Genomic DNA, 13,655 nt, shown 5'->3' on the forward strand with positions numbered 1-13,655 from the left:
ACAGCTCACTGAGCTCAGCTGTTTACTACTGCATACTGCCCTCTGGTGGTGTTTCCATGCAGTGCACTAATAAATGTGTAATGAGTCACCTTTCTGATTTAGTGCTGTTAATGATGGTGAGCTGGCCAGTGCAAGTGAAGCTTTTAGTAACTAAACTCTAAAAAGGAAAACACTTCAAAATGGAGAAACCATCTATGGAAGACAACAGGAGTGTTTTATCAGTTAAAACAGAAATCTAAATTAGGATTAATCAAGCTGTCTAAACAGGAAATGTCCACATCCTCTGGACCATACATTTCCTTAAGGCTTACTTGTTGTTCCTAGAAGTACTAGTGTTCCTAAAAGCAGAATGGGAAGCACAGCCTTCAGTTTTCGGGCTGCTCTTCTGTACTGTTCTCTACTTTTAAGATTAGGCTTCAAACTTTCCTTTTTGTTAAAGCATATAGTTAGGCCTGGATCAGGTGACCCTGAATCCTACCTTAGTTATGCTGCAATAGGTACTGGGGGATTCCCATGATGCACTGAGTGTTTCTTCTTCATTCTATTCATAAATCTTCATAATCTATTATTATAAAGTCACTCCAGTATAAAACACCATGAGGTGGTTATTGTTGTGAATTAACACTATGTAAATAAAATTGAACTATATATAATGTGTTTTTTTTAAAGTTAATTTGTGTTATTTTTCCCAAACTACAGCATCCATGTCCACATGAAAGTTTCACATTTAAGCTCTTGTAGAAATTGCAACCAAATCAGTTTTAAACCCACTGAAAGACTTATAATGTGAAGACTGCTGCTGCACCTACGAAGTTACGAAGGATCAAAAGCGCAGGAAAAGTTGGACCCAGACCTGTGACCACAGTGTGTCGCTGAACTCTGTGTGTGTTCGTACTTTGAGTGTCTTGTTGAGCTGCTTGTCTTGTTCCTCCAGGTGAGCACACTCTTTCTTCAGCTCGTTGTTCCTCCTCAGCAGCCGTCGCTTCTCCTCCTGCCTCACTGCTCACACACAAACATGTATCAGTGCACCGTCAGTACGCTCGGACAAACATGGCCGCTCACCGCGTGTCTTACCCGTCTTGTGTGTAACGTAGGACTGAACGAAGTTCTGTGGCCATGACATGTTCTCCTTATTCAGGACCTGGACAGCGAAAACAGATCGATGCTGTTAGACACACATGCTAAGCACCGAAAGCCAAAAACCTTTGAACCTGTGAGGACGGGAAGGTCGTACCTTCTTCTGGCACTTGGGGCAGTACCAGGGGCCTCTGGGTGGGGTTTTGAGCGGTGGGTGGAGGCAGGTGGGGTGAAAAGCTCGAGGACAATTGTGGCATTGCTGCAGCTCGCCGTCCTCCTTACATACGGCACAGTGGTCATCATGCTCCAAGTCCTGCTGTCAGAGCACGAAAAGCATCCATCAGTACCGGTCTCATCCACCAGGGTCTGCATTTTCTCTAACAGCCAGCAGGGGGAGCCTCCAGCCAGCTGACCCCTGAGCTCAGTGAACTCCATCTGATACTTTTGCAATAAAACATGTAGCTCATTTTGGAAATGACGTCCCATTAGAAGAGCAAGAAGCAGGGGACAGTTTAGGGCGGGGCTACCTGGGATTGACACATTGCTAGCCTATGATCTCGCAGTGTCAGTGACAGTGAAAAGAGAGACGGGCTGATGATTTAAATGAAGAACTTTAATGCACATCTGAAAACAGAAGACCTGAAACACGGGTATGACATCATGAATCACATGACCTACCTTCCAGCAGAAATCCTCAGAGTCTAGCATGTGGATTGAAGCAGAGCAGAGGTTAGTGGCAGGTTAGAGGAGAAGCCGTGCAGGCCATTCAGTTAAAACATCTCAGGTAGGTTAGTAACCGAGTCAAGATCAACCAATCAGATCACTGCAATCAATGAGCTGAGTGAATGAGTGAATGAAGGAATGAGTGAATGAGCATCAGCATGTGCTACTTCCTGCTGGCAGGTCAGAGGTCACCCTAGGGAGTCCAGTGATGTCTGAACCATGAATCGTGAGGACTTGAAGGTGAAATCGGCACATTCGGAACCAAATTTGAACAGTTCAGTTCAGGATCAGTGAAATAGCCCATGAGGTTAAAGGTCATGTTTCACTGCTTTTGCTGCTGGGTAATGAGAGATGAAACTGACTTTAAAACTGTGAGAACGTGGAGTTAAAGTGTTTGATTGTGAGCTGTGTAAACATGCTGATGCAGGCAGAGGATGGTGAGCTGTTCCTTACCTCGTGCTGACAGGAAGAGTGAGCTGCTCAGGTAATGTGACGCCAGGCGTTTACGCTGCAGGGACACGAGGGACAGAGTGAGAGCATGAACACAAGCACTACTCACATTCCTCATTTAATCTAGATTAAAGGCGATCGCAGCGTTTTTTGGCTCTCTTACCTCTGGCTCGAACAGACCGCTGTAGGCCGGGTTGGCTGTGCTTCTCCTCTTCCTTTCCTGCCTCTTCATCTGGATTTCTGTTCACAGAAACACAAACACTTTAAAAACTGCTGTTTCATCTGCTAACAGAGTGTACCTTCAGCTTTTTTTTAATGTTTTCTCTGAATTGTTCAAAATGTAATGAGGAGCAGCTGACACATAAAGTCGATCAGGTTAGTACTCGAGTAAAAGTACTTGGTTACTTCTGAGCAGCCGGAAACTCACCTTCCAGGTGCTCAGTGGTGACGAGGCCGAGGGCGACCATGAAGGCGATTTTCTGGAAAAGTGAGAGAGAGAGAGACGACGTGAGGATGAAGTTCAGTTGGATTTGACTGCTGACTGTAATGATGATGAAGATGAAGAGTAACGTCTCACCTCGGGGTCCTCGTCTTTCTTCAGGGATGTGGATTTGGGGGTGGATGGGGATTTGGGGGTGGGCGGGGCCGGGGACCCCTCGGTGCTGCTGGGCGCCTGCGGCTGGATGATAATCACCTGAAAACAAACAGGTGACGTCAGAGGAGATGTGACCTGCCCCGTGTAGATGACTTCCGGTTTCATTTATCCATCCATCCATTTTCTTCCACTTATCCGGGGCCGGGTCGCAGGGGCAGCAGCCCAAGCAGGGAAGCCCAGACCTCCCTCTCCCTAGCCACCTCCTCCAGCTTATCCGGGGGGAACACCAAGGCGTTTCCAGGCCAGCCGAGAGATATAATCTCTCCAGCGTGTCCTGGGTCTGCCCCGGGGCCTCCTCCCGGTGGGACATGCCGGAAAACCTCATCCAGGAGGTGCCCAGGGGGCATCCTTGTCCGATGCCCGAACCACCTCAACTGGCTCCTTTCGATTTCATTTAACCAGATTAAAAATCTTTAAACCAGCTTCAGTGAAGTCTGAGTTTAGCTTTAGTAATCAGACACAAACACATTGATCAACAGTAAAAACAGTTGAGTTTCAGCAGGCTCCGCCACCAGGGGGCACCAAAGAAAACTAACAAATGGCTCAATATGAAAGTTTGACTTAAAGGCTGGAAACATGTCCAAAGCTGTCCAAACCATTTCCCAGGAGGGGAATGGTTTATTATTATTATTATTATTATTATTATTATTATTAACGTGGTTTCTGTCTGTTTTTCGCACCTTGACAGCCTCGCTGACAGTAGACATCCCATTGCCGGTGGCGGGGGAGGCAGCAATGATGGCGTAGGCCACGCCAGGCCCCGCAGAGGCGTGGTGGACGGGGCTGCTAGAGTCGGGGCCCCCCGACGGGGCCGAGGTCGGTGAGGCATCGCTCTGGCCGTTGGGCTGGTGGTCGGGGCTGAAGGTGCTGTTGGCGGTGGGCAGGGTGGGGCCCTGGCTCTTGGGGCTGACCACGGCGGCGGCCCGCTGCAGGCTGAGAGGCTGCAGCTCCTGGCAGGGGCTGTGGGGAAGGCTGTCGGGGATCTGGGTCTTTGGCCTGACCTGCAGGGGGACATCAGGAGGACAGCCTTTAACAACACACACTCAACTTTTCCTGAAGCACTCGGACAAATCATTGAGACTGAGCATGACGTGTCACCCCTGATCCGAAGAATACCCGACGATGAGGAGGATGGTGAAGATGATGGTTTAAACTAGTCACACTGTGAGGCAGGAGTCAACACTGTTACACTGAGTTCAGACATTTATGAGAGGATTTTCTGATAAATGATGAAGGGACTGAAACTGTGAGCTCTGTGGTGCTGCTCTGGTTTCTGCTGCCCCCTGCTGGATGTTGCAGGTTCTTCAAGTGTGTCCAAACTTCATTTGATTTACTTCCACCTGGGAAAGACTTTCAAAATAAAATCCCATGCAAATTTATCCCATTCAAATGTTTCATTGAAAAAAGGAACCGTCCAAATAAAACTTTTATTTTCACTGATTTAGAGACACAACCCAGCTTCACAAAAAAACTCTTCCTCCTACTCTTCATCTTCTTACTCTTTTTAGTCTTCATCCAGTTAAGTAAGTAAGTAAGTAAGTAAAGTTTATTAAGCGCTTTTCGTAGACAGGTAGTCACAAAGCGCTGTACAAAAAGGTTAAAATAAACAGAAGGTTAAGTAATAAAATAGACAATATAAACAATACAAACAGTTAAAAGGGGTTGTAAAAAAACTCATCTTTTCCATCCTCCATTCCTTCCTTCTTCACTTCCTCTAGTTCCTACTTATCTCCCTCTTTCTTTTTCCCTGGTCTTCTCCTCCTTCATCTTCTTTTTCATCTTCCTGCTCCTCTTTTCTTTTTTCTCGTAATTGTTCTTTTTCCCTCCTCGCTCCTCAGCGGTCTTGTATTTACTGTTACAGTGTGTGAAGCAGCTCACAGTGTCACTGAAGCACAAAACAAAGCGACTCTGCAGCTTTTACAAAGACAGAAGAAGAAGTGGGCGTTCTCCCGCAGATCAAACCTGAAGCTCTGCTTTAAACTCTGCACTGAGCTGCTCAGCAGAAACACTTTGATTTCATCATTCTGGTGCTTTCAGCTTGAAGCAGCTACTGTTACAGACTCAGACTGTTCTGCTGACCCTGACACATTATCGTGATGTGGAGTCAGACTAACAAGGACGACCTAGCAAGTGGTTTTACCTGAGGTAGCACAGTGGCTGCTTGTCCTGCCAGCCGGTGCAGGGAGCTGACTTGAGGCACCTTGATGGGCACAGCAGTGAGAGTTCCCAGCATCTGAAACACACAAACGCAGTTATTCAGCAGGAAGCTCCTCGAGCACCAACACAGAAAGCACAAATCAACAAACTGATCACCCGCCTGAAGCAGGATTCAAACGAGTCCGGCGTCTAAATCCATCTGCTCAGCATCATCACTGACACACAACACGGGGTCAGTCTGCCACATGAACTCTTTAATTCATATAGTCCAGTGGGCTCATTCTGCTGTGGTAACAAACACTAACCACAAGGGGAGCTGCTCCTACATCAAACCACAGCACTCCTGCATGCTGGGAAACCGTTTCATTAACCTGAACCTGAGATTATTCTGCTCAGACAAGTCAAACCGCAGCAGTGGGGCGGGCCGTAACGAGAAGCTCCGCCTTTCTGAGCTGTTGCGCGGCTGGTCTCATGAAACTCACAACTTCATTAGAAGAAATCTTCCTCAGGAAGTCGTTCAGTTTCCAGCGTCTCGTTAGTCAGCAGCGTTTTACTTCTTCCTGTTGCCAGGCAACAAATAAATAACAGACAGAAAAGCAGCCGAGTGGGTCGTCACTTCAAACTAACGAGGACTTCTCTTTGTTTAAGTAGCTGCTGCTGCTCAGAGGAGCTCAGTGGAAACTTTAAAACATCTTCCACCTGCTGGAAGAGTCGGTACAGAATCTCAGGAGTGCCTAATTACAGTCAGATCACTGAATTCATTCAAAACACTCAAAGTTCAGTCTGTGTTTCCAAACTGTACAAAAATAAATACCAGAAATCGATTTTTACTGTTTAATGCATAAAATATTGCAGCAGTCAGTGAAATGACTCCTTTCTTCCTTCCCTTCCTCTCTGTTGGTCCTCTCCTCTCCCACCCCCCATCCCCCCTCCCTGTTGGTCGTCTCTGCTCCCTCTGTTTAATCTCCTTTTAAAGCGTGCTGCCCCGTCACAGCGCCCCCTGTCCCCCCTCTGATGTCTGCACCCTGATTGGCCAACTCCTTCTGTCAGACTAACCTATAAATGAGCCACAAGCGTCTCCTCCATGTTTCCTGGCAGCTCCCTCCCCTCCTTTCTTCTTCTATGAAAATCCCTTCGTTCCATTGTATTGAGCTGCGGCTCCATAGCGAGGAGGAGGACGAGGTTGGTTTCCATGGCAACTGCAGAGATGAAAATTCTTGCAGTGCTTTCATTTTGGTAATTGCTGCCTCTTTCCTCCAAGCCTAAGCACCCTCTCTTCAGGAGACCTTCTCCCCCTCCTCCTCGGCCCAGTGATTTCTTGTTTTTAATGAATTTTCTCTGCTTCCTTCTTTAAGTTTACACTATGACCGAGGCAGACCAAGGCTCTACAGCACATACACTGTCCTCCTCCCCTAGTCTCGCAGGCCTGCTGCGATAAACCAGAGAGGAGGGGCCGGGGTCACATTCAGACGAGGATACTGTGTTTGTGGCATCTACGAGAAGAACTGAAAACAGAAAAATAAAGCCAAACTCCTCTTCCGTCCAATCAGCTTTGATTTCATTAAACCGGATCTGTTTCTGGACCCTGCTGCAGCGGCTCGGTATGACACACGGATCAGAATAATTCTCCTGTCTCTGACCCACGGCTGCTCCTTTAGCTCCTCCCAATTCCTTCTGATTGGCTGTCCTTGTAAAGAAAAGGCTTAAGAAGCAGGTGGGTGGGGTTACTGTTCATACTCTGACTTCATTATTAGGAAGATGTTCAATGCAAACATCCATCTGGAACACTTGATATAAGGGGAAGACTGAAATATGAAACCACAACATGTGAAAGTCAACAAAGGAAGAGTTTTGTGTTTATTGAACTATTCTGGCTGTAATTAAAATAAATTAAAGATTGTTCATCAGTAGCTGATCCAGGAGCAGCTGTTTTACAAAGTACAGCTTCAATTCTCAAACTGTGGTGGTGACATAAAAATTAAAGCTCTGTGTTCACAGATCAGCTCAGAAGTTTCTCTGACTTTTCTGCGTCACATCCACTTTTGATGGGTAAACGCTGTAAACAGTGAGCAGTGTTGGAGTCTCAACAGGTCAAAGGACGGTTTATGGCCTGAGGCGGGCGAGCCTTGGAGGTTATGAACTTTGGTTTTTCATGACGACAGCAGCAGCGGCAGCAGGAAGAGGAGGAGGAGGAGGCGCACACACAGCAGAGACGACACATTTCAGAATCGGTTTGCAGCATCAGCAGCTTCAGCTGCACTCAGTGTTTCTACAAAAAACAGGGGGACTCTGTCCACCGGGGGCGCTGTTTCACAATCTGACTCAGCAGGAAAACAGAAAGCTGGAAATAAGAAGAGAATCTTTCTCATTTGAACCTGAAATCCTGAGTTTGACCTCTGTGACCTCTGTGACTTCTCTGTGAGCATGTTAGTGCAGCTCAGTGTTTATAACAACATAATTCAGACAGTCTTTGGTCACTGGCCTGAACCCTGCTAACCTCGGGGTATGGCCCGGCTGTGCATGTAAAATATTTGATTATTTATTCATACATGTACTGAATATGATGCTGTAGTTTAATTAAATGTGTTTTATGGTACAGGGGCACAGGTTTGCTTATTTATGAAACAGTAAACATTAAAAACTGGTACACATACAAAATAGTACACAAATGTTCCTTTCAAAAGGTTTTTAAACAATCAAATGTGATTTTTATGTTAAAAACATCTTTTTAAAATTGAACATTGATCAGGAAATATTATAATTCTGGTTCCGTCTGTGCTTCATACCGACTTCATTCACGCTCTCAGCGGTGAAACTTGAACACTGATGATGATGATGATGATGAAGACGCAGCAGACACTCGTTTCTGAAACCTGCACAAAACAAACGTGCTGACCGAAAGTAAAACTTCCTCCTCCTGCCCTTGAGTCTGTGATTGGTGCTGATTAAAGTGAACGTGCAGCGCAGCATGCTTGTTAAATACCTCCAATTATTAAAAATCAAATTAAAGCTGCCTTCAAACTTTATCACGAATCACAGAATTCATCGACTGGACCAAAACTGATCCATCATCAGAGTAGAATTAACCGTTTCTATCTCAGCAAACACAAAAATTCCAAAATATGAGAAAATGATTCCAACCCGGGAGGACTCACAGCAGGGCGACGATCCCCACCTCTAAATGTAGGTAAAAGGAGAGCTTTCATCTACTCCAACATGCTCTGATCACACCTCCACCCCACATGCCGAGACGACCCTTTAAAGTTTAGCCAGAATGCACTTGGTGAAGAAAACAGATCAGACAGAGTAGCGACGCAGATTTCAGACCCTGATCGATCGTCACTCTGACACTTAAAACTGATCTGACTGCAGTTTGTAATGAAGATAAACGAGCTGATGCTCATGCAGATGTCTGCGGGACTTATGAAGCTGTGAGGATCAAACAAGCTGATGATCAAAAAGGTCGATTGTTGCACGGCTTCATGATCTATACTGAGGTTTTAGCTGTAAGGAGGTCAATGAATAAAAAGGATCCATGTTTCCTCACGGACGCTCCTGTCAGGTTAACACTAATGCTGTTCCTGTGGTCGTCATGGTTACTGAAGTCACAGATGTTCATGGAAATGTTTAGAAGTCCTTGTTTAGCCCCAAATCCTGAGAAATGACTGAGCAGATCTGAGCCAGAGAGACTGAAGTATCACTCTGTGTTTCTGTGCTTCAGTCTGAGGCGCTCTCACTGAAGAGCTCTTTATGAATAAATCTATTTCAGCCTGTTTGGTCTGTGTCTATGACCTCGCACTTCTCCCTAGACACACACTTACATATCTCAAAGTAAATGATGGGCTGCAGATGAAACCCCGGTTTTGGGGTCTGGGAGGTGAAGCCTGAATCCTGAGTTCCTGTGACTGAACCGAGCCCAGCTAAATCAGCAGCAGATACAGCATGCGTGTTTGTCCTCTGCCTTCTCTTCTCTTCCAGCTGACAAATGAAATAATGATTAATGCGACCGTCGCTCTCTGCGGACCCTCTGTGCTCGTGCAGACCACTTGAAGGGGCCGTCTACCTTCCTCTGGCTTTGACGAGCCTTGGAGGCGGACGGCACCGATGACCTTGGCTGCTGTTTTTAAGAGGATAAAGATGTCTTTGGAAGGCGGCGAGAAGGAGAGTCATGAAAGAGAGAGGCAGGATTGGCGTTAAAGTGGACGACTTTCAAACAGATTTGGCCTCCTCGCAGCCTCTCTGTACCTCCACTTCAGCTAACATGCGCTGAGCTCAGCTCCAATCAGTAGCCAGGGTTCACAGCTGACTGAAACCAGCCCCAATTATCTCCAGCTCACGTAAAACTGCTGCTTTCTCACCGGCTTCATAACAAATCTGAATAAAATCCGACATTTTATGATTTCTATTTTGAATCCCTTCCTCTGAGGCAGCACTCGCTCATGCTGAATGTTTCTGATGTCATCTTCAGATAAACTCTGGCCCAGTGCTGAAGATGCAGATTTCTCCATTCTGTTTCGGCGCCGGCTGAAACGCTGTTTTAAATGCTTTTTTACAACCAGATTTCAGACATTCAGGGAGATGTTGATGATGTTGTTTGAGACTAGTTTAAAATCAGTTTCTGTTCAGGATGGTGTTTGGGTGTTTAGGGTAGTTTTAGGGCTGGATAAAGAGGCATTTAGCAAAGCTTTTCAACAATTTCTACTTTAAACATTGTTCAGGATGTTGATGTTGGTTTTTAAATGGGTTCAGACAAATTCAAAAGGTCAAATATTGTTGAGTTGTTTAAGATGGTTTGGGCATCGTTATGATGCACTTTTATATTTTGAACTTCTTTATTTGTTCTTAAGGATTTACAGCTGAGAAACTCCAGTACATGGAACACATGGCTGTAACACATTTACTTTAACTGTCTGGAGTTTTTAGGTTAGATTTTGCTTTGTTGAGTGAGCATTTAGTTTTCTTATTTGGGAGAAGCCAAATCACCAGCCTTCAAATAAAGATGATGGAAAAAGGTCCTCACCTCAAAGTGTTTGAAAAGCTTGAAATGATTAAAACAAATTCAAAAACTCGGAGCAAAACTTTCTACCAAATGCCCCAAACTGTTCGAGTCGTGTGTGAAAGACCGAGGCCTCACCTGCTTGGCAGAGATAATGAACCCCACCAGCAGGAGGGGGACGTCTGAACACAGTCTGATTTGAATTTGTAAAGCGGGTCACGGCGGCACCTCGGCATCCCCGTCTCTCTGCACAGAGAAACTGTGTGTGTGTGTGTGTGTGTAGCGGCACTCAGAGTTCACTGAAGTGCTGAAACAATGCAGCTGTAATGTGTGCACTCATGCAGAGCAGCAGTCCCATTACAACTCATTATTGATCTGCAAATTAGCGGCCAGGTGGTCGGAGTGACCTGCCTCCCCCCCTCCTCATCTCAGTTCACACATGAGCCACCGACTCTCAATTGATGGAGGCAAGAAAAGCGTCGGGGAGAGTGAGGGTTTATTTTTTCTTTTATGGCAGCTGGGTGAGGAGCGCTGGCTTCGGCTGAACAATGCAGCCATAAAGAGCTGAGAGAGTCCTGCTGCCCAAAGCATTCACCTCCACCACCTGACAGAGGAGGAGGAGGAGAGCCAGTCTGGGTTTGTCCAAAGTGACACGATGATGAAAAGCAGCTGCCTTATCGCACCAAACGTTCGACCTGCTTTGCATCCCAAGTAGAGGCAACGGCAGCTGAGCAGCTGATCGTCCACCTGTAAGAAGCCTCAAACTGACAGAAGACAGGAAGCACAAGGCCAAGGCCACAAGCTTCACAAAAAGCCTCTAAGTGCAGGCTGAGTAAACCTAATTCCATCAGCTTGCCAGGAACCTGCTTATCATCAGGGTCAGATTCACTTCATATAAAATTTAGACCTGAAATGCAAACCCACCCTGACCGGTCCCCTGGTGATGTGTGAAGAACAGTCAACACCATCGAGTGTCCAGTTATGTAGCCTGAATGTCGTGGGACTGTCAATTGTCACGTGTTCATTTTCTGGTCCGTGTTAAACAAATGGTAAAATGGCCTGCATTTGTATAGCGCTTTTCTAGTCCATAGGACCCCAAAGCGCTTTACACTACATTCAGTCATCCACCCATTCACACACACTTTCACACACTGGCGATAGCAAGCTACTTTGTAGCCACAGCTGCCCTGGGGCGCACTGACTGAGTTTTATGATTATCAGTGCAGCCCTGATGGAAGCTCAGACTCTCACTGCACCGCATGTAGATGCATGTATATTAAACAGTACATTATTTTAAACCTGTTTATGATGATGTTCTAAGTTGAGACATATTTTGGAAAGGGTTTGGGACATTGCTTCTGACATTTTGAGGCCTGATTTAAGACTCGTTTTGGACCATAGTTTGGGCTAGTTATAGTTTAATTCTAATGTTAGAAAGGCTTTGAACGTCGTCCAGGACATCATTTCCATTTAAGTCAAAATCCCTTTAGGGGCATTGATTCTTGCATTTTTAGGTGTTGATTTGGGTCTTCTTTAGAAAGCTTTGGACCTTGTTCATCATGGTGTTTAGGACTAGTTTCAGATGCAGAGCTTCCTCATGTTATTTCCTGTCAGACTGTGCAGCCTCTCTGTATGAGCCAGTCTCACATTAGCAGACGTGTTGCGTGTCATATGAGGTGTGCTGATGTGCCGGACAGACAGAGGAAGCATAAAGCCAGAGCCCAAGGGCCCCGAGGCTCGGCCCTCCTCCCTCTATGGTGCCGTGCAATTACAGTAATAGTGTGGAGGCTGCCGGTGTTGAGCGTGAAGCTCGGTTCCCGACTGTGTGCTGATGGAGGTGATGGTGCTGAATACAAAGTGTGGAAGAGGTGAGGTGCTGCGGCCTGAATCCTAACAGCTCAGAGGAGGAGGAGGAACAGTGGAAAACAGTCCCTGAGTTCAAACCATGAGTTCTCCTCCGTGCTGCACATTGTGTTCAGAATCACAACAACAATCAGCTGCTGCTTTAGCGGCGAGCTGCGGCACTCACGCCATCAGACTCTATGACAGGAAACTGACCGACATGAAAAAACAAGGCTGGCTCTGCTACATTCAGACTCAGTTTTCTGACCACACATACATGAGCTTTTGATGTGTTTTTCTCAGAGTTGAAGCTTTTAAAAAAATTGAGATTTCTTTGACGAAATAAGTAAAATGACACTTTAACAGGAAGTGTTGTGCTTGATGAATTTGTGGTTTTCAGGTCTTTGTCTGACTCTGAGCATTCACACGCTGAGCTGCATTCAAACACAATCATTCAGGATGTTAGAGCAGCTGGCACAAAATGTCAAGTTTTTGCAATTTCTTTCTTCTTCCAAGGTTGAGCAGTGACTCAACACAGAAGCTTCTGGATGCTCGACAAGGTGACGGCTGTAAAGAAAACACATTTACTCCCTAAACCAGCGACTTTAAAGACCAACGCGTAACGTTAAAGCATCTTTAAATCTGTAAACTCTAAACCAGTTTGATGTTCAGAGGGAAAATGTTTTTATAACTTCAGCTCTGCAGTGTAGACTAAAGACTGTAAAGAATAAAATACCTCTGAAAGGATCCAAAAAGCAGATGTTCTGTGAAGCTCCACAGATTCATCCGCTGTTGATATCCTTCATTATAGTTTCCAGGAAATAGGCAGACTAATACCAGGAACCAGGAACAAATGTTCTACATTTACTGTGGTAAATAAAGGACAAGCTAATCGTAGCACTGCGGACAGTACGAAAACATCTTCAGTGCCTGTGCTGCTGTCAGACGGCTCCATCCAAACCCACCAGACTCCATTCACAAAAACCCAAATTCTACCCATAGGAAACAAAGCTGCCTGCATCGGGTGCAGGTCTGTGTTACTGTGTGAAACCTATTAACTCATCGCTCACCTGGAAAACAGGTGAATCCACAATAACGTGTTTGAGACTCAATCTCCGGATGTGTGATGTAGTAATCCATCACATGAAATAAACTACTTTCTGTGTGAAAAAGTAAAGTAGTTTCTTTTTGGACACCTGTTCACCTTAATGACTGGAACAGAAACAGCTGGAACAGCTGCTCGCTGTGACCTCAGCAGGGACGTTACCTGGGAGGGGGGCAGCTCTCCGGCTCTCCTGCTGCTGCTGCTGAACGGGTGGACTCCAGCGGCCACGGCCCTGCCGCCCGTCTGAAGGTTGATGGGGGACGTCTGCAGTGGCTCCAAGCTCGCCACCGCCTTCTGTCCGTTAATGTGTGCGGTTACCATGGAAACGGGAGCCTTGGCCGGCACCACGGAGATGGCGATGCCCTGACTGGGAGGCTTGATGAGCGACAGCGGCTTAGTCGTCCCAACAGGACAGCTTCTGACCGCCAGCTTCTGCAGAGAGACAGGAGAGAGACAGACAGGTGAGACAGACAGATAACAGCAAGGGAGGGAGAGTGAGACGGAGATGCTTCTGTCTGTGTGTGAGGGCCTCAGTCTGTCTGTACTTTGAGTAAACCTCACACTCCTCCTGAAACTACATTTCCCTGCTGTATGAAGATGCTGCAAACAAAGCCGTGGCTGAGATTAAAAAGCTGTGTGCAGAGCGTCCT

The 13,655-nt window shown here is 46.2% G+C and overlaps 1 protein-coding gene across 2 annotated transcripts in view; it reads right to left on the bottom strand.

The window, feature by feature from the left end:
- The window catches only part of phf21b (PHD finger protein 21B), a 90,458-nt gene that overhangs the window by 4,926 nt on the left and 71,877 nt on the right, over positions 1 to 13,655 (bottom strand). For both annotated transcript variants that reach the window (XM_085436371.1, XM_085436370.1), the window contains exons 3-13: positions 13,168 to 13,437; positions 5,046 to 5,138; positions 3,586 to 3,906; positions 2,828 to 2,944; positions 2,678 to 2,729; positions 2,414 to 2,490; positions 2,254 to 2,308; positions 1,756 to 1,778; positions 1,235 to 1,393; positions 1,075 to 1,141; positions 896 to 999 (exon numbers count right to left, since the gene is read on the bottom strand). In XM_085436371.1, coding sequence (XP_085292497.1) covers positions 896 to 999; positions 1,075 to 1,141; positions 1,235 to 1,393; positions 1,756 to 1,778; positions 2,254 to 2,308; positions 2,414 to 2,490; positions 2,678 to 2,729; positions 2,828 to 2,944; positions 3,586 to 3,906; positions 5,046 to 5,138; positions 13,168 to 13,437 — 1,338 coding nt within the window. The remainder of the gene's footprint in view (positions 1 to 895; positions 1,000 to 1,074; positions 1,142 to 1,234; positions 1,394 to 1,755; positions 1,779 to 2,253; positions 2,309 to 2,413; positions 2,491 to 2,677; positions 2,730 to 2,827; positions 2,945 to 3,585; positions 3,907 to 5,045; positions 5,139 to 13,167; positions 13,438 to 13,655) is intronic.

Source organism: Copadichromis virginalis, linkage group LG17 (genome assembly GCF_057382275.1).
Source record: "Copadichromis virginalis isolate Kocher_CV1m ecotype Utaka linkage group LG17, C_Virginalis_male_GT1.1, whole genome shotgun sequence".
Taxonomy (NCBI): domain Eukaryota; kingdom Metazoa; phylum Chordata; class Actinopteri; order Cichliformes; family Cichlidae; genus Copadichromis; species Copadichromis virginalis.